This window comes from Aspergillus puulaauensis, chromosome 5, assembly GCF_016861865.1.
Source record: "Aspergillus puulaauensis MK2 DNA, chromosome 5, nearly complete sequence".
NCBI classification, from domain to species: Eukaryota; Fungi; Ascomycota; class Eurotiomycetes; order Eurotiales; family Aspergillaceae; genus Aspergillus; species Aspergillus puulaauensis.
In genome coordinates, this window is record NC_054861.1 from 1,264,558 (window position 1) to 1,291,107 (window position 26,550).

Genomic DNA, 26,550 nt, shown 5'->3' on the forward strand with positions numbered 1-26,550 from the left:
GTTGAGGTCCAGGTCCCGCTTTGGCGTTGCCTTGTTAGGAATGGGCCGTCACATGTCTTGGCTTGTTTGAATTGCGCTGTCCTCCGCTCACCGGTCACATAACTTGCAACAGAGTCAGACATAACGGACAATTGAATTTCTTGGATCTAAAGTTACTGACTAACTACCGTGAAAGGATGTTCCTTGATGATAATACAATTTTGTATCGCAATGGAGGCCCTTCCTGACGGACAGAGGGCTCTGACCGGCCAGTTATTCATGTTACTACGGAGTAGGTAAGGTGTACTTACTAACTACTCACTCGGTGCCTCTTTTTTGGGATAGTCTGTAGTCAAGACAAGAAACCCAAGAGTCTAGTCCCGTGGGGATAGACGATTGCCGCGGTGCACATTTAGCATAAACAGCATAAACAGCATAAACAGCATAAACGAAGGGATGAAGAAATAGCTATGATGTCACAAGATTGCGTTTGTTTCCGTCGGAACGAGGATGGTCACAGCGGTCAGCAATGGCAGAATCCGTATACAGCACACCAGCACGAGGTCTGTGAGACCCTTCTTCGGAAATGGAGGCTCTGAATCGTTGGCCAAAAACGCTCTTTCAAAGTGCCGGAGAATTCTTCGTGTCCCCGCATTCTGATACACGTCCCTGAGATCAGCCTTACCGCCTGATATCCTTCAGCTGTCCCGCTGCGATCAGAAGCTGAAAATGCTCCGCCTCCCCGGTGGACCACGGTTAGCCTGGTCCCGTTTGGTCGCTTCTTCTTCTCCTTAGTGCGAGCTGTGTCTCGACTGGAGTGTTACAGTACCCTGCTCTCTTATAAGTTTGCCATATCTTCGGTTCTTCACTCTGTTGCTTCCGTCCGCTTGCCATTTATTCTTGCTGTGGCTCTGGGCTGACGCTCCCGGAATTCCTGCTCTTACATGGGAATTCGACCATTACGTCGTTCGTCTTACGGTTTTCGGACCGTCCGGCCCACTATCTGGTTTTGAACAATTGAATTATTAAAGGCCATAAAACTACTTTCTACTCTTACTTTCGTTTTTTTTTCTCCTTCTCCAGGTGATCTCGCATTTTGAGACATGTTCGGCGGCTGGTTCGGGGGCAAAAAGCCCAGCCCCAACGGCTCTACTCAGTCACTTGATGCTTCGTCAGAATTACAGGACTGTAAGTGGTGTAGTTGACAATTTTACTTCTTGACTTCATATGCTGATGCTTATGGCTTGCTGCAGTAGAGGATGCGATTAAAGGTACGCCAGAGTTTATCAACGTTCTCGGCGCTTGGATCGGCGCCGAGAATATCGTCTGAAAGGCCATGGGCGCTAATCTTTCCTCTTTTGATCTTTCTATCAACAGCTGCCGAGTTGATCCTCAACGACGATGTTGATGGTGCTGAAGAAGGCCTTTCGGGGCGAAATTCATCATTCCACTTGGTGCGTAGCGATTTCCTCTTTATTCGGTTCCCAACTACGCCTGGATCCGCTGTCTGGGGTTTGACTGACATGGCTTCGCTGTGTAGATTGGAAGGGCTGTGGTAATGTTCATTAGGGCAACATTGGGTTTTGAGCAAGATATCATGCGCCAAGGTTTGAAAATATTCACCCAATATCCGTGTCAACTCTCTGTCCTAGCAACTTATGCCTTGCAGCGGCGGACCGACTCAATGACGCTGAGAACAAAGCGTACAATGACCAACAACGAGCCAAAAACCACTCTCAGTCCCCGGACACTTATCATTCAGAGATCTATGAACCGGGTACGGAGTTCGTTCTCATCCAGGCAATGGCGCAACTCATGTGTGCCGTTGTCGGCGTACTCAATGAAAGTCTCACAGAAAGCATAAAAGGCTTCTATAAGCTACGAAAGGCTTACTTCGCACTGGACGCAGTTTTAAAGATGGAGGAGAAGTTCATGCAATCAAGACAGGCTGGTGTTATGAATAAACCTTCGCCAGCTGCCTCCTTGAAAGGTGAAAAAGGCATTGCTGTGAATGTGTCTGAAGATCTCTCAAATCTTAAAGTTAACGACGCTGGCACTGGCCCGGTATCAAGCAGTACGAGCACATCGGAGTTGATTAACCATGACCCGGAGTCCGATATTTTCAAAAACCAAATCGACGTTTTTGTACACTCTGGGGCTAATTTCTGCTATGGAGTCCTTCTTTTGCTTATATCTATGGTTCCACCAGCGTTCCACAGGCTTCTAAGTATCGTTGGATTTCATGGTGATAAGGATCGGGCACTGAAATTGCTTTGGCAAGCCAGCAAATTCCACAACTTGCCTGGTGCAATTGCAGCATTAACGCTTCTTGGGTACTACAATGCCTTTGTTCGTTACTGCGATATCATGCCTGATGCTGTACCCGGGAAGGACGGAGATATTCAGGGTTACCCTCAGGAGCGACTCGAAGCTCTTCTCACACGAATGAGGCAACGGTTCCCTAAGAGCCAGCTTTGGCTTCTTGAGGAGTCCCGTATGCATGGCGCCAACCATAGACTTGATGTGGCACTACAAATTTTGTGTACGGAGGAACACAGTCCACTGAAACAGGTCGAGGCACTCAAGGTGTTTGAAAAGAGCCTGAATGCGTTGTACATCCATAAGTACAAACTCTGCGCCGAAGCATTCGTTGAGGTTTGCCCCCATTAAACCCCGTCTGATGATATGCAGTAAGTTAACAATAATAAAGTGTGCTGATCTTAATTCTTGGTCTCGTTCATTATACTATTACATTGCAGGAACCTGCCATATTAGTTTGTACAGAGAGCTTGCCGCAACCGACCCAAAGAAAGCAGATGAACATGCTCAAACGGCAGTCAATCTGCTTCATAAGGCTCCCAAATTTGCAGGAACGAAGAAATTTATGGCGCGCCAATTGCCGTTTGATTTATTTGTTGTCCGCAAGATTGCTAAATGGGAAGCTCGAGCCAAAGAATGGAATGTACCTCTCGTGGATGCCGTTGGAGTTGATCCTGTAGAGGAGATGATATTCCTCTGGAACGGACATAGTCGTATGACACAGGCACAGCTCGAGGAGTCAATGGCCAGGCTTTCATGGTCTGAAAGTGACGCGAACCGAACATGGGCTCGCGAGGGAGCGGAAGAGAAGGGTATCTACCAGCTCCTGCGTGCGGCTGTGTTGCGTTCAATGCGGCGACATGAAGAGGCCAAAGAAATCATCCAGACCTCGATTTTCACGTTAGACCGTTCAACGTTCAAGGGACGCCATAAGGACGACTGGGTGTATCCCGTTGCCCACTTTGAAATGGCAGCAAACCTATGGATGGAACGCCCAACTTATATTGCACAGCATGGCGGACCGGCGTCTCAGAAACAAAAGCCAGACGATTCAGAACATCCCGAAAAGGAACTGGTGCGTGAATGCAAAGAGAACCTGCAAAAAGCTGCTCACTGGGAGAGCTACGAGCAGGAAGCTCGCTTTGGACTGAAGGTGACTGCTGCGCTGGAAGCTGTCGCGAAGTGGGAGAGCCAGCACTCGACGACACTATAACGATACTTTGTTATATATGGATGACACACGATGTACATGAACGGTGCATTTATTTACTAGGCAATTGATAGACTGTTACTGTTATATTATCCTATATCCAATTGTCCGTCACGAACTACATAAAAGTTACTGAATTAGTCATTCTGAGCACCTTGACCACCCAGTTTCAAAGCAACTCCTTTTTTTATCCTAAGGACTAGTATAGTGCCAACAATCCGTTTGACTCACCTTGATGAAATGTTGTTAGCCTGTTGCGTTACAACTGCCCTCATACGCACTAAGATTTAGTCTGGAGACAGTTCCACCATTCTCACGGTGGCGATCCATACCCCACTACCGTCCATGTCAAGCTCCGGAAAAGAGTCCGCTGCGTTTTCCTCTCGATCGTTCGCCTCTTGGCTAAATTTTGACCTATCGACTCTACTTTCAAGTATTGACGTCTTTATGGCTTGTACGGCGGTATGAATCGTTACTTAAATGATCCGAATGTTCTACACCATATCAGTTCAAAATGGCTTCCACTCAGCAATTCCACTCCGTATAATCGTTGGACGGAGTAGCCCGGCCTCCGGAGTACAACGTTCAGCGGAAAATCATCTCCAGACTCCACTGCGTACATGTAGGAGCGAATCGAGAGACAGGCTTATCAGACAGTCGACGGACAAGCGTTTTGGTGCCGTGCTGGGACCTGGTCGGCTAAGACGGCTTCCATTTCTGAGCTTGGGGCCCAGAACCTGGAAGCCGAAGTGACGTCTGCACCGAACTCTTCTCTCTCCAAAATTCCCCAATGCTAGTCCTTTCCCTTTGGCCTTCAATCGCATTTTTTTTTACAAATTAATTGAAATTAATTCACATTGAATGATTTCGGAGGTTACCTTCGAAAATGAGAGGAGAGGATGACCACACATCACGAGCTTCCACCGACGACCCCGATGATATTTCTTCCGTCGAAGAGCATGGCCGGGACCTTGATGCTTTAGAGAAGCAAACCACCGCATCATCCGCCTTTTCGGCGCTGGAACAGCGTGCGCAATCTGTCGTCTCTAGAATCCGAAGTCGGGAGCCTGGCCAGACGGCCCGCTTTACCCATCCGCTGTCTCATACAAAAACGAAGGAAGATGTGATCGTCGACTTCGATGGCCCTGACGATTCTTACCGTCCGTTGAATTGGGGCTTCCGGAAGAAGGCAATCACAACGGTTTTATATGGCCTCACCACGATGGGTACGCGCGCATCCTTCCGCGCATTCTGTATGGAGTGATCGAAGCTAACATCTTGCTGTATATAGGCGCAACTTGGTCAAGTGCTATGTAAGACCAGAAATGTGCTTCAATGGACACTCCGCGCATTGCTAATTATGAAATAGTTATTCAACCGGTACAGCTCAAGTAAGTTCAAGATTCGGAATAGGGGAGGAAGTTAGTACACTGGGAACAACATTACTGCTTTTTGGATTCGGTATGTCAGCTCCATCAGCAAGCTCGAGTCATCACTTCCTCGGCGCAGCTAACATTGTATACCCTAGGTTTGGGCCCGCTCATCTGGGCTCCCTTGTCGGAAGTTTACGGACGAAAGCCTGCTGTTTTAGGTCCTTACTTCATCGCTGCGATATTCTCGTTTGGTAGCGCAACTGCGAAAGATGTCCAGACCCTCATGTTAACCCGGTTTTTCACTGGCTTCTTCGGTGCCGCACCTGTCACCAACACTGGCGGCGTCCTAAGCGACATCTGGGCGCCGGAGGAACGCGGTGCAGCTATAGTCGGCTACGCCATGGCAGTCGTCGGCGGGCCTGTCCTAGGTCCTATTGTCGGTGGTGCAATTACCCAGAGCTATCTCGGCTGGCGCTGGACTCAATACGTTGGTCTCCTCGCTCAAAGCTACTCAATCGTTCGCTTTCTGATCTCCACAGATAACCGGCATAATGATGCTATTCTTTCTAACCCTTGACATCCTCTTTATCGATGAGTCCTACCCTCCGACTCTCCTACTCTATAAAGCCCGCCGCCTCCGCTTCCAAACCGGAAACTGGGCTCTCCACGCCCGTCACGAAGAATGGGACGTCACACTCAAAGAGCTCGGAAACAAATATCTCATCCGCCCCTTCGCCCTCCTCGCAACCCCCATCTGCTTCCTCGTCGCCCTCTACGCCTCCTTCGTTTACGGAATCCTCTACCTCTCTCTCGCCTCCTTCCCCGTCGTTTTCCAAGAACTCCGCGGCTGGAACCAACTAGTCGGCGCGCTGCCCTTCCTCGCATATCTAGTCGGAATCCTCTTCGGCGCCTGTATCAACCTCGCCAACCAAAAATTCTACATCTCCCGCTTCAAAGCAAACAACAACCGCCCCGTCCCCGAAGCTCGCCTCCCACCAATGATGCTCGGCTCCGTGTTCTTCGCCGGTGGCCTCTTCATCTTTGGCTGGACTTCGCAGATCCAAATCCACTGGTTCCCGTCCTTGGTTGGCGGAGCTTGTATGGGACTCGGCTTCTTCACCATCTTCCAAGCAGCGCTGAACTACCTTATCGACACATTCCAGTCTGTTGCCGCGAGTGCGGTTGCAGCGAATACGTTCCTGCGGAGCGTGTTTGCAGGTTGCTTCCCCCTGTTTGCGACGGCCATGTTTCGAAATTTGGGAGTACCCTGGGCGTCAAGTGTCCTGGGTTTTTTTGCGATTGCGTTGATTCCGATTCCGTATCTGTTCTATATTTACGGGCCCAGGATTAGGGCTAGAGGGAAGTGGTCGAGGGCGTCGGTTTATTCGTGAAGGCGTTATTGAGATTTTGTTTTTGTTTTTATTTCTGCTAATTTTTTCTTCTCTGTTTTAAAAGACTGGTGTTTGTTTATACCCCTGCTGGAGCCCTTGGTTAACAAAAATGGTTATTTGAGGGAGAATGTTGGTCATGACTGTTTAGGTGCTTCATTTTGCAATAATACCCAGGAGAATTAGGTACACTACGTGCATGTACATATTGAAATTAATTAAGGACAGGGATGGTAAAACAAATAGAAACGGACGCTGTAATATAACAAATATAATGAGAGGAAAGGCAGCGATCACGCCCTCGCAGACAAACCACCAAACTTGGTGATATTTTTCGCCAAAAGTCTAGCCCTGTCCAGGGCACTCCATTCGCTCTTAACGGGGATAATGGGCAATACCTCCTGTGTTGGAAGAGACATTGTCTTCGACGCATCAGCAGGAACGTAGGCTGGCGCGACATCTGAAGAGTTCTCGGATCCCGTGTCGCGGTCGGCGAGATTGAAAGCCAGTACGGCCATATGACCAAGGAACGTTGAGTGTGCTAGAAGGTCTTCAAGGCGGATATGCAAGCCAGTTTCTTGCTCTAGGATCCAAACGACCTGCGCCATGCTCACAATGTCTCCGCCAAGTCTGAAAAAGGAGGAGTCGAGTTGGAATGGGGTTTGTGGTTTGCTCGTGCTTGATCTGGGTGGCAAGACTTGCTTCCAGATGCGGGTGATGAGGCCCGAATGTGCAAGGATCTCTGATAGACTGCGGTTGTTTAACGATGAAAGAAGGAAGCTGTCGCTACCTGAGGCGGCGGGGATCTCTTCAACGCGCTGTGGAGGTAGGGAGCGGAGCATGGAAGGAGAAGGTAGTGCAACGTTGGGGTTTGCGACAAAGCTCTGTGCTGTGTCGCAGACCATATCAAGAACCGTGGAAACGAAGTTGGGATCCATAGGACCCTTGAGCGAGTATCCTAGGGAAACGGTGAGTTGGTTGGGTTGGCCAGCAACCGGTTTAGAAAAGAGTGAGAGGTCGGTGAAATTGTCAATGACACCCACGCCGCCCATCCTGTAGGGGTTGTTGTCAAGATGCATTTCCCCTTCGTAGTCGACATTCTGGTGCAGTATTGATGTGGTGAAGTAAGTCGACTCCGGCCAGTCTGTGCAGTGTCTGGCAATCTCCCTGAAGCCCAAGGACTCGTAGGCCATATTCGCTACTTGCTGGTCCTGGAGAAAGCGGAATAGGTCCAGTGCAGTCCAGCGATCTTTGAACCTAACCCTAATAGGGATGTGGTTGAGGCATGGGCCTACGGTGTTTTCGACACCAGGAACTGCATTTCTTCCGCTGACAGTGAGACCGAAGACGACATCATCCTGGGCACACAATTTTGCAAGGGTGACTGCCCATGCAGATTGCATGACAGTGGCGATAGTGATACTCTCTGTTGCAGTAGAAGGAATCTCTATAACCTTCTTTTGTTCCGCGAAACCACCTATATGTTGGAATGTATTTGGCCTGTCTCGCTGAACAATCTCTGTCATCCTGGATCCCTTGAGCAAAGTACTCCAGTGCTGGTAGTGTTCAGGTGTAATTGTTCCTGGCAGGAGTCGCATATAACCCAAGAACGACGAAGGTGAAATAGGGCTTCCTTCGTAGGCCATTTTGATAGAAGTCATGATTTTTGATAGGCAGACACCGTCAAATTGAGCATGCGACATGCGGATGAGGATTCGGTGTTCGTCGCTGTTGACTTTTCTGACGACATAGAACTGCACATATTGCACCCCTTGCCCTGGAGGCTCGCTTCGATCTCGCTGCTGCAAGGACTTGGTATATTCGTCTAAACTCTGCTCCGTTTCGTGGACAAAGATATCAGGCCGAATCTTGCGCAGGACAACCTGGAAAAATTGTCCATGAAAACTCACGAAGACCGTCCTAAGAATATCGAAAGCGTCAACAACGCGGAGGAAACTTTCTCTCAACCGCCGGATGTCTAATGAGCCCTTTCCATCGAGGTAGAAATAGTTTAACATCCATCTTGACTCAAACATGGTCGCTGCGAGGGAGAGGGATTGGAAATCTGTCACAGGCAAAACATCGACTATGCCCCCCTTGAATACACCAACCTTGGGACAGATTGCTGCACGCAGCGATGTTTCATCAAGTTCGATCGGCCTCAAGATGGATATTTCTTGAGAGGATTCGCTTTTTGGTAGCATAGGCCTGTCTTCAGCCAATTTCTCCATGTTCTGAATGTTCTCCACATGTTTGGCCATGAGGTTTGATGTCACTGGCTTCGCCCTACCATTGATTAAAGATACCAATTTTTCGAACACGGGATGCTGAAACACATCACCAACGCTCAGTTTCATTCCTTCATCTCGTGCAGCGCGAACCATTTTCATAGCCGTGATGCTGTCACCACCTAGCTTGAAGAAGCTGTCTTGGTACTTTATGGGGTGTGGTGGCAGTCCTAATGTTATGCTCCAAAGTCTCCAAAGCTGGTTCTCGGTGTTAGTCGGGACTCTGTCGTCAGGGGTGAGTGTTTGCATGGAGTCCGAAGGCGTCATTTCCCTTCCTATAGCTAAGTTTTGAAGAGAGTTCTTGATACCCTTCTCAATATGATGGAAACTTTCTGATAGAGCTTCGTCGTGGGGTTTGACCAAGGATGATGCGAGTTTGCTCTCACCGAGAATCTGCTTGATAATGACCTTGATACGCTCGTCAACAATTTTTTCAAGTGAGTTCCGGTCTAGAAGCTTTTCTGTGACCGTATAGTTCTCTTTCCCTCCGATCTCCAGGCTTGAAATTGGCGTGGAGGGGCTTTCCGCAAAACAGGTGAGGATCCTAGCAACAGCACCGGCGAAAGTGGCTGCCTCTACCTCTGTGACGGCATCAGCCCAGTATCTCAATAAAATACCCTCGTGGCCTCGTGCAGTCTCAACATTTGCAGTAAGCGGGTACTAGAATTTCGGAAGTTAGTATGCAGACATACGATGTATTTTTGATGGAGCTCACCTCGCAAGGATCGTGCGCCTTTTGGAACTCATATGAAATCCCCGCAACCTCGACCTTGTCAGCTGAGTGATTCTGTATGGAGATACAAGTGTTAAACAGAGGCTTGCCCTGTCTACCCAGCGCATGTTGTATCTCCGCGAGCGAAGCGTGTTGATAGGCAAGGCTCTTGATATGATCGTCCTGCACAGACTTGGAGAGACCGAGTAGCGTCTGGTCTGACTGGAACTTGACTCGGCAGCATATGTTGTTGATGAAGATCCCCACCGCATCCTGGATCCCAGAAACGGGCAAGTCGCGGCCGGTGGATGGGTAACCGAAACAGACGTCGTCAGACTGTGTATAACTACGCAGGAATATTGCCCATACCGCAAGGATTAGGTTCGCAAGAGTGATCGAGTTTGTCTCACAGAAGTATTGAAGCTCGGCGAACCGATCGAATGGCACCATGCGAGTACCTAGTTGGCGGGCACCGCTCTTACCCGTAGCAACTGGCAAATGACACGGGCGAACACCGGCGAGGCGCTTCTTCCAGTATTCCAGGGCTTGGGCAGAGGATTCCCGCCTGAGGTATTTGATATAGTCGCTAAATAATGGTCCTGATCCTAGTGGAAGTTGATTGCTGTAGGCTAACGCCAGTTCCCTCATCAGAATGGAAAAGGATCCACCGTCAACAATGAGGTGATTCAGTTCAAACTTCACTAGTATTCTTCCAGTAGATGTTTTGCAGAAGGCCAGCTGATGATAGACTTTTGTGGACTTGTCGCTGTCTTGAAGGCTGATGGCGTCGAGTTTGCTGAGCGCAGACGAATCGTCACACTCAATTTCCACTATTGTCTCCCTAGCTCTCTTGATCACTATTTGATCGAAGGACTCGCCTTTGCAGCTGCTGTCAACGAAAGCTGTTCTCAGGATAGGGTGACGCGCGACAACCATCGACCAAGCGTTTCTCAATTTCGTTAAATCAATATTCTTTTGCCCGAAGCATCGCATCTCAAAGATTACGTTGAAGATGTACTCGTGCGGATCGCGTAGCTGGCTGAGGAGGATACCCTCCTGGATCGGAGAGCACGGGTACATGTCTTCCACCTGGCTCCAGTGTGGTATATTAAGTCCCGGGAGAGTATTCTCGGTAAGGTCCTTCAACCCATCATACGTTATGGGGAGTAAAGGATAGTCGCTCAGTGTAGGTTCCGGTGTAACGTTCCTGAGATTGGGCATATCGATTTCGAGAACGCGTTTACACTCGGCCATCCAGGCTTGGATTCGGGTCTGCTGATGCATATTGCGATTGTAGGTGAATGAGACATGCAGTTGCTCCTTTATTATCACCGCGGTTATCTCGAAGAGGGAGAATCTGGGTGTCTCAGATCCCATATCCCCAACGGAGTCCATTGTCTCGGCATTGAACACATCGCCGTAGTGCTGGAAGATTGACTCGTCTCGTTCGAGCTGTTGGAGCTTGCCGAGGTAGTTGAAGAGGATCTCAAGTGGTACAGGGAATTTGTTGCTATTGCGGTGGAGAACATCCTGCGCGAAAAAGGTTTGACTGAGCGCAGCAATTTGACGCCGTGTGTCCTTAACATGCTTCATTGTATCGAGAAGATCTACACCAATTAGTACTAACAATTAAATTGTTTAATAAGGTGGTTAACTTACCTGAACTCGTTTGAACATGGATAGGGTTTAGAGTGGTAAACCAACCAACCGTTCCGGAAGGGTCAGAAGAATCCCAAGCTTCACGCCCATGGCCTTCATTATAGATTGTGGGAGTATCTCTATCGGTGAAGATGCGGCTGAACGATTGTAGAGCAGCAGAAAGCAAGACCTCAATTGTCTCGGTTCGTAGGATTTCATGACATTGCCCAGAAATGAATGCAGTGGTTTGTTTGTCCAAGGTGAAACTTTGCATTTTGACTTGTCCATAACTGTTCGGCACTTGGGTCATACCCCAGTAGCCAAGGTCGGGCAATTGGCAGGGAACTTCGACGGACTTGGTGGGTTTGCTGCTCTCAAGTTGTATGTTGCACCAGGATTGGAATGAGAGCGGCGCATCGGAAGATAGTGACCCAGTGTTAATGAAATCTTCAAGCTCCTGGAGAACGATGCGCCAGGAGACGACATCCACGCACAGATGGCTCGCTACCAAAAATAGAACCTGCTGTCCATTCTTGTCGAAGAGGTCTGCAGCAAATACAGGTCCTGTCTGAACGTCCAAAGAGCATTGGGTATCTCCAATTCGGCTTAGCATCTCATTGGAGTTTTTGGCAGAATGAGTGCGGAATTTGTAAGACGAATCAATCTCCTGTAAGAGTATAATTAGTTTCGAAGCCAAGAATATAAGAATTGGTACGCACCTTTGTAACCATTTGCTGCCATGTTCCTTCCTTGGACTTGACGAAGCGTGCCCTAAACATGGTGTGCTTTTGGACAACAGCCCGTAGAGCATCCTCTAGTACACTTGGCTGCACCCTCTGGGTGAGGCGAACAGTCATGCTCTGGTTAAACCGCTCACAGTTCTTGGGTACAGCATGCGATGAGCGGAAGAACAACTTTTGAATTGGAGACAGTTGAAAGGCACCGCTTGAATCTCCCTCGTTCTTGACTTGGCGTGGCTTAGCCTCAAGGCTTGTAGAAAGCTCTCCAATGGACTTGCTTTGGAGAATACGACTGAGAGGTAGATTCAATCCACGCTTACGCGCCTTTGATACCACCGCCATTCCGGTGATGCTGTCTCCACCAAGATAGATAAATGAACGGCTTGCATCGAGCTTGTTTAGCGGTAGATTCAACACCTGGGCAAAGATCTCTCGAAGAAGAGTGGGGGCTTCAGCTTCATTTTCTTGCGCCTTCCCCTCCTCTGCAATATCGTAAGTCGCAGTATCGTAGTCCTGCATGATCCGATCGTATACGGAGTCTTCAAGTTGCTCAAGCCAGCTTGTGACTCTCTTCCTGTCCAATTTTCCAGACACAAGCATCGGAATGTTTTTAACAACTGCCCAAACTTGTGGGACCATGTAATGAGGCAGCTGCGCCTCAATGCTCTTTTGGGTTGCATTGGCTTCCTGATGTCCGACTCTCAACATGTCCCTTTGGCTTAGCAGCTCGCAGGCTCCTGTTGTAATCGTGCTCGAGTCAGATGCTAGTGACTTGAGAGAAATAACTGCAACTAGCTTCTGTCGGAGTGGGCCAGTATGAGGAAGAATCACAACTGCGCTTCGAACATTCTGGCTTTCAAGCAAGCGATGTTCGATCTCTCCGAGCTCCATACGTTGTCCATGCAGCTTGACTTGGTGATCCTTACGACCAAGGTACTCTATCGATCCATCGGAGTTATATTTAACAAGGTCACCAGTCTTGTATATTCTCCTAGTAGAAGACAATGAGCTTGGGAAGTTCTTGGCCCAGGCGGGTTCATTGATAAAAGTTTCCGCTGTCTTCGTAGAATTTTTGAGATATTCTCTTGCAAGAGCCGGCCCTTCTAATGCAAGTTCACCAACCGTTCCCAAAGGCATCAGTCGGTGGTGGTCCTCAGGATCGACTATCCAAGTTAAAGTGCACGGGATTCCATAGCCGATACAGGCGAAGCCATGGTTGACAAAGTCGCCGTTCACAACCGCGAATACGACTGTTTCAGTAGGACCATAGCCTCCAAGGAACTTCAGTCTGTTTCCCCATTTCATTACCACCTCGCGAGATAGTGCTTCCCCTCCACAGGAAAGCACCTTCAAGGAGGGTACAGATGATGGTTCAAGGATAGAGGCGACAGAAGGCGTCAAGAACGTCCATGAGACGTTCATTCGCTGCATTGCTCCTGGAATATCGTTTAAACGCTCATCATCACTCGGAACACAGATGCAGCCTCCTAGCATTAGAGTTCCGAGAACCTCTAATATGGCGGCGTCGAAGGTAAGAGATGCAAATTGGAAGACTCTGGAGTCCTTGTTCAGATGCATAACAGAGGCAAAGCCCATAATGCTGCTGCAGACTGCGCGGTGGTCAATTACTATCCCTTTAGGGCGGCCTGTACTTCCTGAAGTAAATATCGCATATGCCATATTAGAAGGTGAAACGGTGGCGCGCGATTTCTTGTTGGTTGTGACAGCAGCGTAGGCCGTGATAGTGTTTTTGCTCACAGGAATAATTGTGCCGACGGAGCCTAGATAGCGGTTGCGTAACTGTGGAGAACAGAGTATAATATCTGCTTCTATTTCTTCCAAGATCTCTTTGTGCCTCGAGGTCGGATGCGAAGGGTCGAGCGGAACAAAGGCTCCTCCCGCCAGAAGGACACTTAGTATAGTGACAATTGCCCAAAGAGACTTGTCCAAACAGACTGGGACAAATGTTTCCGGACCTACTCCGCAAGATACCAGGTATTCCGCGAAGGAGGAAGCAAGCTCGAACATTTCCCGGTAATTAAAGCTCCCATCCCATGAGCATATGGAAGGCGCTTGCGGTTGTGAGAGAGAATGCTCCCGGATCATGTCATGAGCACATTTGTCGATACATGGCACCTGGCGTTGGTTCCATTTGGCAATATCCTTTTTATCTAACGGGCTGGTGATATCAATACCCCCTACCATGAGTGAACTGCTTCGAGGAACCTTGAGAAGCTGCTCGAGAACAAAGCAGAATTGCTCTATCAGCCTTTCGGCTTGCCAATTGTCGAGAGCTAGTTCATCGTGATGGGCTTGGATATTTAGCGTGGAACCGGAGATTTGACATTGCACAACGAGAGGATGAGTGAAAAAGTCTCCTCGAGTCTGCTGATTCTCTGGGCTCCATATATTTTGGTTGAGCTGGCCATCATCAGACTGTATCACAAGCAGGTTCTGGAAATTGCACGCAAGTGCTGTGTCACCGCTGAGCTTCTGTATTCTCTGAAGACCGTGGTGTTGATGAGGTATCATCGCTGTTGTCATTTGGCGCACATCGTACAGGTATTGGACCACTGGGAGTTTGTTTTCCACCCGTATGCGCATTGGAACGGTCGTCAACACGGGTCCCGCAACGTCAGTAACTCCTGGCATATCAATATTCCTACCCATTAGGGTTTCACCAAAGCAGACGTCGCTAGACCCAGTGTGGACCGAAAGCACGACTGCCCATGCAGCACGAATCAACTCGGGAATGGTGATATCAGCAACCCCGGTTGTCCTTGAAATAGTTAGACTGCTGAGTTGGATGCCTCCAGCCCCAGAATAACTCGATTCCCTGTTTTTCTGCGCAGGAAAGTGCTCACAGGACAGACCGCCCAGATATGATTTCCAGAATTCGTCCGATTGCGATATATCACGCTGGAGTAGATGGTGGATGAAGAGCTTGTACGAAACTGTTAGATTCTTGCCTGGAAAATTGGAGTAGATGTCCTCGGCTCTCTTCAAAATGCGTGGGATGTTCCACCCATCATAGAGAGCATGGTTGACTTTCCAAATAAAGTAACGCACGGAGGGTCCAAGTTGGACAATTGCGTACTTGGCCAAAAGTCCTCCGTTGCCACTCATGGGATCATCATTTGAATCATCAAGCGTCGTCTCAAGGGTCCAGGAGATCCGCTCCCTTTTCAGGACGACTTGGAGGAAACCAACATCCTCGACGTGGACAATCCGAGTCCGGAGGATATCAAACTCGTCAGCAACTTGCTGCCAGGTGGCTTTAAATTTCTCAATATCAACATCGGCGGCCAGTCGATAAATGGACCGTGCAACATAGGCCCCACGGTGTTGAATGGACAGCGTAAGCAACCCTTCCTGTACTGGGCTGCAAGGGTAGATATCAGATATGACATCCTCAGCAATTCCACATTGGTCAGAGACTTCATGCAGGATATCATGCAATGGTGCCGACTGAGGGACAAGACTGAATTGCTCAAGGTCTGGTCCTTCCGCGGTTTCTTCGGCGTTCTCGCAGCACCTGACCATGTTTGTTAGGACAGGATGTTCGTATATCTGGGTAACAGTCAAAGAAATATCCTGGGACCTTGCGGCTCCAACGAGCTTCATGGCGGAAAATGAATCGCCACCTAGTCCGAAGAAGCTATCTTCCGCACTAATGGAGCCTGGCTCAACCTCCAGAACTTCTGCCCATAGATCACAGAGTGTCGATTTTGCTGCTCGCTCTATCGCCCGCCCAGATCCAGAGTTTGAGATCATGTAAGGCTTCAACTGGTCTCTGGAAAGGGCCTGGACCATGGTTCGGAGTCCTTTGCGATCAAGCTTACCAGTCGTACCCAGGGGTAGATATCGGACGGGGAAATAGAGCTTAGGTATCATAACCTGCGGCAAATTTTGGGTCAAAGAGCTATAAAGCTCCCCAATGGTCTTTTGGGTAGAATCAGACAAACCAAGTAGCACGCTTGAAGAGGCATCCTCTTCCGGAGCTGAGTGTAATTCAACAGTAAAGAAAGCAGCTAGCGTTTTAGCGATAGCCTTTGTTTCCGGTACCACGATGTCGACTGCCACCTGTGTATTAGCTGGTGATAGAGTGGCGCATTGCTGCTCAATTTCCTCCAATTCGATGCGCTGGCCATTAAGTTTGACTTGTGTGTCCATGCGAGAAATGAAGCAGATATTTCCGTCGGATTTATAACGGACCAGATCACCGGTCCGATACATTCGTCCAGTGTACCTGAATACACTTCGCGTCTCTTCAGTTTCGCACCACTGGGGCTGGGTGATGAAAACTTCTTCCGTTTTCTTGACATTGTTGAGATAGCCACGGGCGATGTTGTATCCTTCCAGCACTAGTTCTCCTACAGCCCCGACAGGAAGGAGTCGATTATAATTGCGGGGATCCACAATCCAAGCTCTTCCACACACGGCAGTACCAATAGAGTTGCAGTCGTCGTCCAGCCGTATTCCATCCTGGTCAACTTTCAGGCTTGTGGTGGCAATGACCGTAGCTTCGGAAGGCCCGTATGCGTTGAACATCCGCCTGTCTGACCAACGAGTGATCTGACTTTCCATTAGTTTTTCGCCTCCGTTTATAATCGTTTTCAATGTCAGAACATTGCTTGGGTCGAGTGTACTAGTGACAGATGGAGTGCAGCTTATCAGGTTTGCTCCCATTCTCGTAATTGCACCTGCCAAGTCGTTCAGACGTTCTTCATCACTCGGAACGCATACGCAGCCACCCGTCATGAGGGTGATTATGGTTTCGAGCACGCTCACATCAAAGGTGTAGCTTGAAAATTGTATCACACGAGTCTCCGTGCCCATCCCAAATCTATCAGCGAAAGACACAGAGGCCACCCCAAGTGCAGCGTGTTCAAGAACAGTTACTTTAGGTTTTCCAGTTGTTCCAGATGTGAATATTGCGTAGGCTGCATTATTAACGCTCAACATCGGCAGTGTTTTGAGAGCTAATGGAGTTGGAATCTGGCCCAATGTACTTTGACTGACATCTAGCGCAGCCTTGCATACCCGGGATATTTTCTCCAGATATCGAGTGGAGCACAACACAATCGGAGCATCAATATCAGCAATCTGGCTTTGCAACCGGCTTTCGGGGTGAGTAGGATCTAGGGACGCAAAGGCACCACCGGCTTTTAGAACAGCAACTTGTGCAATGACGGCCCAAGCTGATTTCTCAAAACACAAGCCAACAAAGACTTCCGGACCAACACCTCGATCCATCAAGTAGTGGGCAAGCTTAGTTGTTAATAGATCAAGCTGTGCATATGTGAAATTCTCGTCCCAGGAGCAAATGGCTGGTGCTGAAGGTCGTGCGAGTGCCTGCTGCTGGATGATCGTGTGCGCGCACTGTTTCGGCATTTCAGGAAGGGTTGCGTTCCAAGCACTCATTTGTTGGCGAGAACGCGTCCCAAGGAACTCCACGTCTCTAATGGACCGGGCTTGCTCGACATTAGTGAGGACCGAGTTAAGAGTGCATTCAAAGCAATCGATAATAGTTTTCATGTCATTGTCCGAAACGCTGCTTGTCTGATATTCAAAGTTGATCTCGGCGGAAAGCCCAGAGATGCTAGCGTCAACAACGATGAGATACCGATCTAGCTTGTCTTCAGCCTGGCTAAGAAGTATGTTGCTGAAATCAGCTACTCCTGCCGAAGACTTCCTGTATCTGAAGGCCGTATTGAAGATCGCAGGGTTTTCAGAGCCGATGGCCCGTTGGATTTCAAAAAGGGACATCTGATATCTCAGCGCCCTCTCCATGTCTTCTTTTCTCTTCTGTAAGACGTCTCGAAGTTTGAAATTATCATTCAATCCAAGTCGGCAAGGCAAGACTCCGACAGAGGCCTTCTTACCGGAGGCATAGTAGCCAAAGCAAACTTCGTCCATGCCAGTGTAACATCGAAGAACTAGAGCCCACACAGTCTGAAGGAAGTAGCTCGGAGCTATTGATAGGTCATTGCATACATCCTGTATCTTCGACACATTCGGCAATCTCAGAGTCTCCATACTGATCTTGCTTTGTTCCTTTTTAGGATTCGGCGCTGGGAATAGACATGGCTCGAGTTCAGCCAAGTACTCTTTCCAGTAGTTGACCGTGTCATTAAAGACTTGAAGGCTTTCACCTCGTTTTGCAAGATCGCCGACTTTCTCCCTCAGCCCAATCGTTGGCCCAAAGACATTTATACATTCGCCAAATAGGGCCAGTAACTGCTCGACCTGAGAATGGTATAGAACCCTGTCATCATAGCGAGCGGCTAGCTGCACCCCTGTCTCTTCGATGGTACAGAAAATGACTAGCGGACACACGGAGAGTTTGGAGTGTACATCTTGTTCTGCCTCTACGCTCTCCAGGTATCCCTTTTGCTGATCTGCACCCACAAATGAGATAGAAAGGGCAGTTTCGAAGTCGCAGGCGCGGGCAGTATCTGCGTTTAGATGACTGATTGACGAAACCAATGCTGTCTCGAAGGGCTTAGACGCAATCAAAGAAGAGCATGTACGCTCAAGGATCCCAGCTATGCTCTCTGTTTTGTCGATTCGAACTCGCCGAGGCACAATCGTTCGGGAGCTTCCCTCAGTGCTCATTAATAACTCGCCCAGAATGATATCGTCACATTGAGTATAACTGTGGATGGCCAAAGCCCAAGCGCAAAGTAATGATTCTCTTGCCCTCGACTTTTGCATGGCACCAGTCCATGGTATCTTGATATTCTTATCAGCCATCTTTGGGGCTGGAGGTCCTTGGGTAGAAAATGGTTGCAGCAGGAGTTTCCCTGAGACAGAGGGTTTCTCCAACTCGTGGCGCCAAAACTCCCCGAATTTTTTCACGTCGTACTCGAGCAATGATTCCATTGAAAGGGTTCGCACTGCGTCCTTGAGTAGCAAACGGCTCACCGTTCCCAGTGGGGTCAAGGGTAATCCTGAAACGGGTACGTAGAGGCTGGGAGTCTGGCATGTAGACAATGAAGCTGCCAGATGAGCATGAAGCTTAACCATAGCTTGGTGTGACTCGTTGGTTTTGGGCGAAATTACTGCTGTATGCTCCTTCGTCACTGTTGGCTGTGCATCCGTCGAGAGAATGAAAATAGCCACACAGGTCTCGGGGTATTCTTCAACCCCTAGATCAATTGCTTCGGCGATACATCGATAGCCCGGCAACTCTATTGTATTAAGAATATGTTCACTCTCAAATGCAATCATCTGTGAGTTCTGGCTTGTCTCGCCATCTTTCCTTCCGAAGTACACCAGAGATCCGTCGGAGTTGTAACGAGCCAGATATCCCGTCTTGAACATTTGCTGGCGGAGCCTTGGGAAGCGCGAGTATGTCCTTTTGGTTGATTCCACAATTCCACCTTCATCTTTTATGAAACTTTCTGCACTCCGCTTTTGTGTCTCATCACACAGATGTCCGCGAGAGACGCCAGGGCCTTCGATGACCAGCTCACCAACACATCCCACGGGAACTAGGTTGGCAGAGTTGGACGGATCAACCAGCCAGGAACAACATCCTTCGCTGGCTTTGATTGTCGGTAATGCACCCAGGTGGTCTGACCTGGTGTCTTGGATGGAAGTAGAAGAGCACTCAAGTGCTCCGAGGAAAGAATGAAGTTGGACTTTCTCGGACCATAGTTTCTGAACGTCTCTTGTTGAAGGCTCCCCAAACAGAGCCAACACTTGGATTCCCGGGACTTCTGATGGATCAAGCAAAGAGGCGATTGATGGCGTGAGACTGGCGAAGTTCGCGCCTGTCGCATTGATCGAGTGCGACAGCTGGTTGATGGAGTTACTTTCAGGGATGCAAACGGAGCCTCCATTCATAAATGTACCAATTAATTCCTGCAGGAACATATCAGACGTAAAGGGAGCAAATTGGAATGTTTTCATTGCAGAATCCATATTGGTTGCGGACGCAAAGGATGCTGCTCGGGACACGATTGCGCGTTGGCCCAAAATCACGGCCGACCCATCAGTATCGAAGACAACATAACCATCGTCGTAAGGCCGTGGCTGGCTGGAATTGATAAATCTAGAATTGGGCAGGGCCTCAATGATCGACTTATCAATAGGTAGGACAACGGGAAACGTTCCCTCTAGCAATTCAGCCCCATTGAGGGACGTAACTGCGATGAGCCCACCGTTGTCAATGAGCCATTTGTCAAGGCTGCTCCCTGGTTGGGTCTTGTCTCTTGGAATGCATACACCGCCGGCTTTCAGAATAGACAATATAGCCACAACTTGCCAAACGGATTTGTTGAAATGAATAGGCACCAGGGCCCCCGTGCGCACTCCATGTTGCAGGAGATAAGTGGCGAGACGCGACGACAGGTGCTCAAGTTCGGCGTAAGTAAGAGTTCCATCCCAGGATACAATAGCAGGTGCATCGGCTTGGGAGACAGCCTTTTCTTGAATGATATCTTGGACAAGCGTGTCAGTTTCTTCAGGAAGCTGTTTATTCCACTTCCTTATCCGCTGCTTATTCCACTCGCTCAAAGTTTCCAGTCGGTCAATCTGATCTCCATGGTGATGAACAATGTCATCGAGGAATTTCAAGAATACACTGGAGACGTTATTAGCCTGCTCATCAGATAATGTGTTCGTCCAGTAATTCAACTCGATTTCTGCAACCTTGTCCGAGGCCACGACGTTGACAAAGAGCGGGTACTCAGCGGGATCCTGGATCGTACCGACTCGAGAAAGAACTATTTCCGAAGACGGTTGAATTTCCATCTTGGCCGTCTTCTGGTATGATATTCCAGTATTGAGCAATGCTGTGTCGGATAGCTTGAGTTCATGTTGGATGTCGATGAATGACAGGCTGTTGTGAGGCAACTGTTGCATGCAGTCGTTCTGGACTCTTTGAAGGATATCCCGGAGTGGCTCATCTTTGGATACCCTCATTCGACAGGCAAGAAGGTTGATAACGGGCCCGACAATTGACTCAATATCATCAACCATTGCATCTCTCAGAGAAGTCATATAGCTAAAGCACACATCATCCGAGTTGCAGAATAAGCGAATTGTGAGCCCCCAGGCGGCAGTAAAAGCAGTTGAGAGTGTCAGAGCTTTTTTCTCACAGATAGACTGCAATTCACTGAAAGAACCGAAATTGAGCCGCAAAGTTTTGAGCTGCTTCTGTGAGACATTCTTGCCATCGGTAAGTGCAGGGAAAAGGCAAGGCTTAATCCCCGCCAGATACTTGCTCCAGTACTTAATACTGGCTTCCTGTGGAGTATTGTGCAGATAATGCATGAAGTTCTTGAACAGTGGCTTGTGGGTATCGGTTTTTCCGTCGTACGCGAGCTGGAGGTCTCTCAGGATAACTGCAATCGACACACCATCCATAGCCGCGTGGCTTATTTCTATTCTAAAGAACAATCGGCCGCCTGGTGTCTCGCAAACAGTTAGGCGGTGGTGTGGCTGAGACCCGTTGTGGTGTGCAGGCTGTTGGCCGTTGAATGTCGATACCACGTCGCCGTCGTCCAAGCAAGTCAAATGAACTATAAATGGCTCACAGTGTTTCAACACCACCTGACAAAATAGATCTTGGCTGGTCAGATTTTCCACAAACAAAGTGCGTAGCATCGCATGACGGGAAACAACGAATTTCCATGCCTCCACAAGCTTACCAGCATTAGGCTTGCTTTCAAGGCCTAATACTTCATACGTGTCGTGAACGGCATACAAAGAACTATCCCGAGATCGAGCAAGTAAAATGCCTTGCTGCATACGAGAACACGGGTAGATATCCTCGATAAGCTCCGAGGAGCTTACACCGATACTCGGTAGCTTCTTCGACAGCATATTATCGAGCTGCGGGTACGTCAAAGATAACATTGGGAAGTCACTCAATGTTGGTTTCGTAGGAATAGTCTGGAGTGTTCTCCCCAGAGACCTGAGCACGTCCGCACATCTAGCAATCCACGTCCGAATACTCTCTTGATGCTTCATATATTTGCTGAAAGAGAATACAAAACGGATCCTTCCATTCACAGCAAGGGCTGATATCTCGAACAGTGCAAATCGAGGAGTATCTCGCCCAAAGTCGGATGCACCTCCGCCCTGGCCAGTTTCACCGGCCATTTGATTCATGAGCTGGAACAGGCCATCCTGTCTTTGTAGATCGCGATGTTGGCCGACGTAGTTGAAGGTGAGTTCCATCGGGCAAGGATGGCTTTGGGTAGACATTCGACTCGCAAATTGCTGTCTTCCATTATCCGAGACGCGCCTGCGCAAATCTTTGACGTGCACGACGGTTCCAACGGGGTCATCCGGCACTTGACCCGCAATTGAGATGGGATACACTGTAGTGAACCAGCCAACTGTGCGAGAGATGTCAATCGTGGGATCCCAGACTTCCCTTCCATGTCCCTCATTGAAGATAGCAGGTAATGGCCGGTCTGTAAATGTTTGACCAAATGAGTGTAAAAGTGACGCTAGTAGGACATCGATTGGTTCGGTTCCTAGACTCCTATGACATCCCATTAGTATCGAATAGGAATCATCTAGGTCAAGCTCAAATGTCTCGCAGGTAACATCTCCATAGGTTACAACCTGGTCTTCGGCCCCCCAATAAGCGAAATCGAGCGTGGGTACATCGCCCAAAACTTCGCTCAAGGCATGTGTCCTCTCATCCTGCAAACGACACCATGTGGAGAACGGAAGAGACTGGGTATTGGAGGCTTTGTCTTCGGGATGAAGTAGAATATCTTCGAGGTCTTCCAAGATAATCCTCCAAGATACAATGTCAACGACCAAATGATGAGCAACCATAGAAAAGAAGTAGTCGTCCCCGGAGGCGAATAGATCCACAGACAATATCGGGCCCTCGACCGCGTTGATGCACAACTGGCTATCAGCAACGGCGCTATCAATCTGAGCCTCCTCTTCAATATTGTGAAAACGTAACCGATACGACGAATCCACCTCTTCAGTGATACGCTGTTGGAGGCCTTCAGCCACAGCATCAACAACAAGCCGAGACCTCAGCATAGAATGCTTCTTGACAATCACTTCAATCGAGCGACGCATATCCTCCACGCTAACCCGTTGATTCAATCGTGTCCGAATCCCCTGGTTAAAGTACCCCTGGCCCTCATCCCGGATCATGAAATGAAGTTTCTGGACAGGCGAGAGCTCAAATGGCTGCTCAGTCGCTTCTCGGTATTCCACGGGCCGACTAATCTCTTTTACACGCGTTGCCAGATCTCGGATTGATCTGCTCTGCAAGATATCTTGCACTGTAACCCCCATGCCCTGTTTCTTGCAGTAGCCCATGCAAGTTATGGCAGCTATGGAGTCGCCGCCTAGAGCTAGAAAGCCGTCTTCGACGCTAATCTTGCTTCGTGGTGTAGCGAGGACGCGACTCCATATTGAGATTAGACAGTCCTCGACTGTTTCTTCGACCTGTGTTGTCGGTGTAGGTTCGTCATTGCTAGATTCGGCATCTTTGCTATGGAGATCGTCTGTTTGGTTGGTTGCCCAGCTTACGATCTCTTTCCTGTTCAATTTCCCGGATGGTAGTAGTGGAAGGGATTCGACGCACAGCCATACTGAGGGAATCATGTAAGTCGGAAGTCTGTTCAATAGTAACTCCCGAAGTTCCGCGACAGCTGAATTCCTCCCTGGCTGTTCCAAGAGCTTGAGTGGCTCAGTACTCGAAGATGATCCGCCCTGTAAAGATATCACAGCCACAATCTTCCCCTTGGCAGATCCTGATTTGCAGAAGAATGTTATGCAGTGCTTGATCATGGGAAGGGTGCTGATATTGTTCTCAATCTCGCCCAACTCAATTCGCTGCCCATGAAGTTTAATCTGTGTATCTTTCCGCCCTATGAAAATTAGTGAACCTTTGTCAGAGTTGTATCTTACCAAATCCCCCGTCTTGTAAAACCTGCGATCGCCGCGGGAATCTTGGCGTGACCACTTAGGGTTATAGATGAAGACCTCGTTCGTCTTTTCCGGGTTGTTGATATAACACCGCGCAAGAGTAGGTCCCTCAAGTAGCAATTCACCTGGACTTCCCACAGGAACAAGCTGATCATGGTCATTTGGGTTTACGATCCAAAAGTGCACACCCGTGGGCAATCCAATATCGCGGCAGTCAGAAGCCATATGAATTTCGGAATTGATCGCAGCACAGACGGCACTCTCTGTGGGCCCGTATCCGTTCACAAGCTTGATATGGGACCATGTTTCCAGGTCTGCGCGGGACATTGCCTCGCCGACTAGGATAATGGTCTTTACCCTGGGTATGCTCGATGGGTTGATGAAACGCACAAATGACGGTGTTAGGCAGACAACGTTGACTCTCATCCTGTTTATTGCCTGGATTACGTCGTTCATGCGCTCGCCGTCGCTCGGAATGCATGTACAGCCTCCATGTATCAGCGGGGATATTGATTCGAAAAGACTTGCGTCGAATGTGTGTGCTGCGAATTGTAATATCCGGCATTCGGAATCCATATCCATTGGCTGGCCATAGGACATTGCGGCCGAGACAAAGGCCCTATGCTCGAGCAAGGTACCCTAAAAGATGTTAGTTGTAACGAATACATAGATACTACGTAACTTACCTTGGGTTGCCCAGTTGATCCAGAGGTAAAGACCAGGTAGGCTGCGTTACTGCCGTTCACTTCGTTTTGCGTAACAGCTCCGGCAGGTGGCGGAGATATCTCGGCGAGAAACTGTTCATCTAAAGGTATCAAGCTCTCCGCCACCGTACTCAAAAACTCCTCTCTATTTCTAGAGCAAAGCATGATCTTGACCTCCACGGAGTCAATTAGGGACCGCAGACGAGAGGTCGGATGAGTTGGGTCGAGGGGGACAAATGCGCCACCAGCCTTTAAAACACCCAGCATCGCCACAACGTTCCATTTCTATGGATTCGTTAGCATCGCAATTTTATATTGTGGTGATAAACATATCAGACTAGAAGGGTACGAACGTACCGACTTATCAAAGCAGAGGGCAACGCGAGCCTCCGGGCCAACATTCTGCGCTTGCAAATGAGATGCAAGCTTAGTCGCAAGGCAATCTAATTCTTCGTACGTGAAGTTTCCATCCCAGGCACATACAGCTTCCCGCTGTGGATGAAGACGCGCTTTTTCGCGTATGACCTCGTGGATACACCGATCACAGTCCTCGGGAATTACGGAATTGAACTCGCAAATCCGCGACCAGTCATATTCAAGGAAGCCGCCTGCGTCAATGGCCGTAATATCCTTGTTTGAGAGGGTCAGGTCGAGCAAATTCTCGAAGTAGCGAGCGACACTTTCCATCTGTGTCGCCGAGATATCGGTATTCCACCATTCTAGAAAGATGCAGATGTCTTCCTGCAATACCTTGACATGGAGGCGAGCACCACACTAGAGAAAAATGTCAGGCGGTCATGTCAGGGTCATCTATTTCCACAGACATCTTACCTCCTCTGGAAGAATAGTCGGGAGCATTGGTCGTACAGAGTTCCCTCCTTTTGCGCGGTCACCGCAGACTCGTACCATGACGGTAGTGTTGAATAGCGAACAATCATCGACATTGGCATTGGTCCCCCCACCCATACCAACGACTTTCTCGAAATCCCTTGTCCCCCGGGATTTCTTCAGGAGGGTATTGATCGTATCGCCCTCATAAATTGTGAGCTTGCACACCAACAATCCTTCGGAGTCCGACGAATGGGGACCCAAAGAGCCACCGTCAAAACTGTAGTGTTGATACCCAAAGCAAACATCTTCTAAGCCAGTATATCGGTAGAGCAGCAAGGCCCACGCGGTCTTCAGTAATGAATCTAACGAGTTATGTTCAAATGCGGAGAGTAACTTGGCACTTTGCGAAGGGGTTGTTCTTGTTCTGATTGAAAGAGGTCGTTTAGAGCCACCAAAGGTGGTACCAAAGCTAGGTAGACAGCACCGCGCATGCTGGGCCATTTTTCACGTCAATTAAAAGTATTAATCAATGTATAATTATTAAAGAAAGGGAGAAAGTCAAGAAAGGCCGCTTACGGTTGTTAGTGAGGTACGCCAATCTACCTTTAAGAAGAATTTTATATCATCATGCGGGCTCTGCTCCTGGGGGACAAAAATAACCTATGGGGGGGGGGGGGGGTGCCAGCAAATGCAACCCCGTGGAATTCCTCATAATGGTTGCAAACACCATGGTCAACCAATATGAACGCCTCGAGGGAGCCAATGGTAAGGCACCGGATTGCCATAAGGGACATGGGGGGCTTTGGTCGTCAAGCGATTAACTTTACCGAGATTATTCTCGGTATGCCCTTGCTTATCCCCGAGACAGGTGGAGAAGGTCTAAACTGGCTCAGTGGCTTTCGAGCTCTGCAACTAGACTGCCCGGGGCAATTTCAAATTGATTCAGCCAACAGACCACATGGTGGAGTATGGTGAACGAGTGGCAGAGTGGCGTCGAGGGAGGAAATGGGGCGCTGGTTCGGGTAGAGAAAAGCCTGGGCTAATGCTGCACGAGAGCATACAAATCTAGGGCTGTTCCACTTTTTGCCATCAACGATTCTCGGAGGGAAGGATACCAAGGGTGGACAAGGTGCCAGGCTGTATGCACCATTCCGGGTCATCCATAGATGATAGGACCGTCCATGGAGCGGCTGAGATGAACCTAGTCAGGTTGGCAATAACAGAACTCAGACGAGGCGTGCCCGTAAAAATTCGTCAGTTTAGACGAATAACCGTGGAGCTTCGTCCTTCCATATAAAGAAGGGGGCTATGCCAGCTCATTGAGAGGCAATCGAGAAATCCAGAGGCTGAAGTTCCGGTTGGGCGAGAATGGTCCAGGTTAGTGTTGACGGTGGGATGAGGAAGGAGCGGAGGTCACGTCCACCACGGGTCCACATTGGGCCCAATATT

General features: G+C 49.0%; 3 protein-coding genes across 3 annotated transcripts; 2 read left to right on the top strand and 1 right to left on the bottom strand.

Moving 5' to 3' along the window:
* Positions 1 to 1,082: 1,082 nt before the first annotated feature.
* IML2 (TTC39/IML2 family protein) lies at positions 1,083 to 3,511 on the top strand (the record flags this gene model as incomplete). The annotated part of the gene is made up of 6 exons (XM_041705495.1): positions 1,083 to 1,167; positions 1,233 to 1,250; positions 1,357 to 1,433; positions 1,520 to 1,586; positions 1,649 to 2,634; positions 2,690 to 3,511. The coding sequence occupies 6 exons, from the start codon at positions 1,083 to 1,085 to the stop codon at positions 3,509 to 3,511; spliced, it is 2,055 nt and encodes a 684-aa protein (XP_041557975.1).
* An 883-nt stretch (positions 3,512 to 4,394) lies between these two features.
* Positions 4,395 to 6,272, top strand: APUU_50493S (MFS transporter; the record flags this gene model as incomplete). The annotated part of the gene is made up of 5 exons (XM_041705497.1): positions 4,395 to 4,734; positions 4,800 to 4,821; positions 4,878 to 4,969; positions 5,037 to 5,368; positions 5,421 to 6,272. The coding sequence occupies 5 exons, from the start codon at positions 4,395 to 4,397 to the stop codon at positions 6,270 to 6,272; spliced, it is 1,638 nt and encodes a 545-aa protein (XP_041557976.1).
* Positions 6,273 to 6,562: 290 nt separating this feature from the next.
* Positions 6,563 to 25,602, bottom strand: nrps1 (nonribosomal peptide synthase Pes1; the record flags this gene model as incomplete). Its single annotated transcript, XM_041705498.1, has 8 exons — positions 6,563 to 9,217; positions 9,273 to 10,876; positions 10,929 to 11,574; positions 11,627 to 21,177; positions 21,307 to 24,205; positions 24,253 to 24,555; positions 24,628 to 25,044; positions 25,102 to 25,602. The coding sequence occupies 8 exons, from the start codon at positions 25,600 to 25,602 to the stop codon at positions 6,563 to 6,565; spliced, it is 18,576 nt and encodes a 6,191-aa protein (XP_041557977.1).
* Between the last annotated feature and the right edge of the window lie 948 nt (positions 25,603 to 26,550).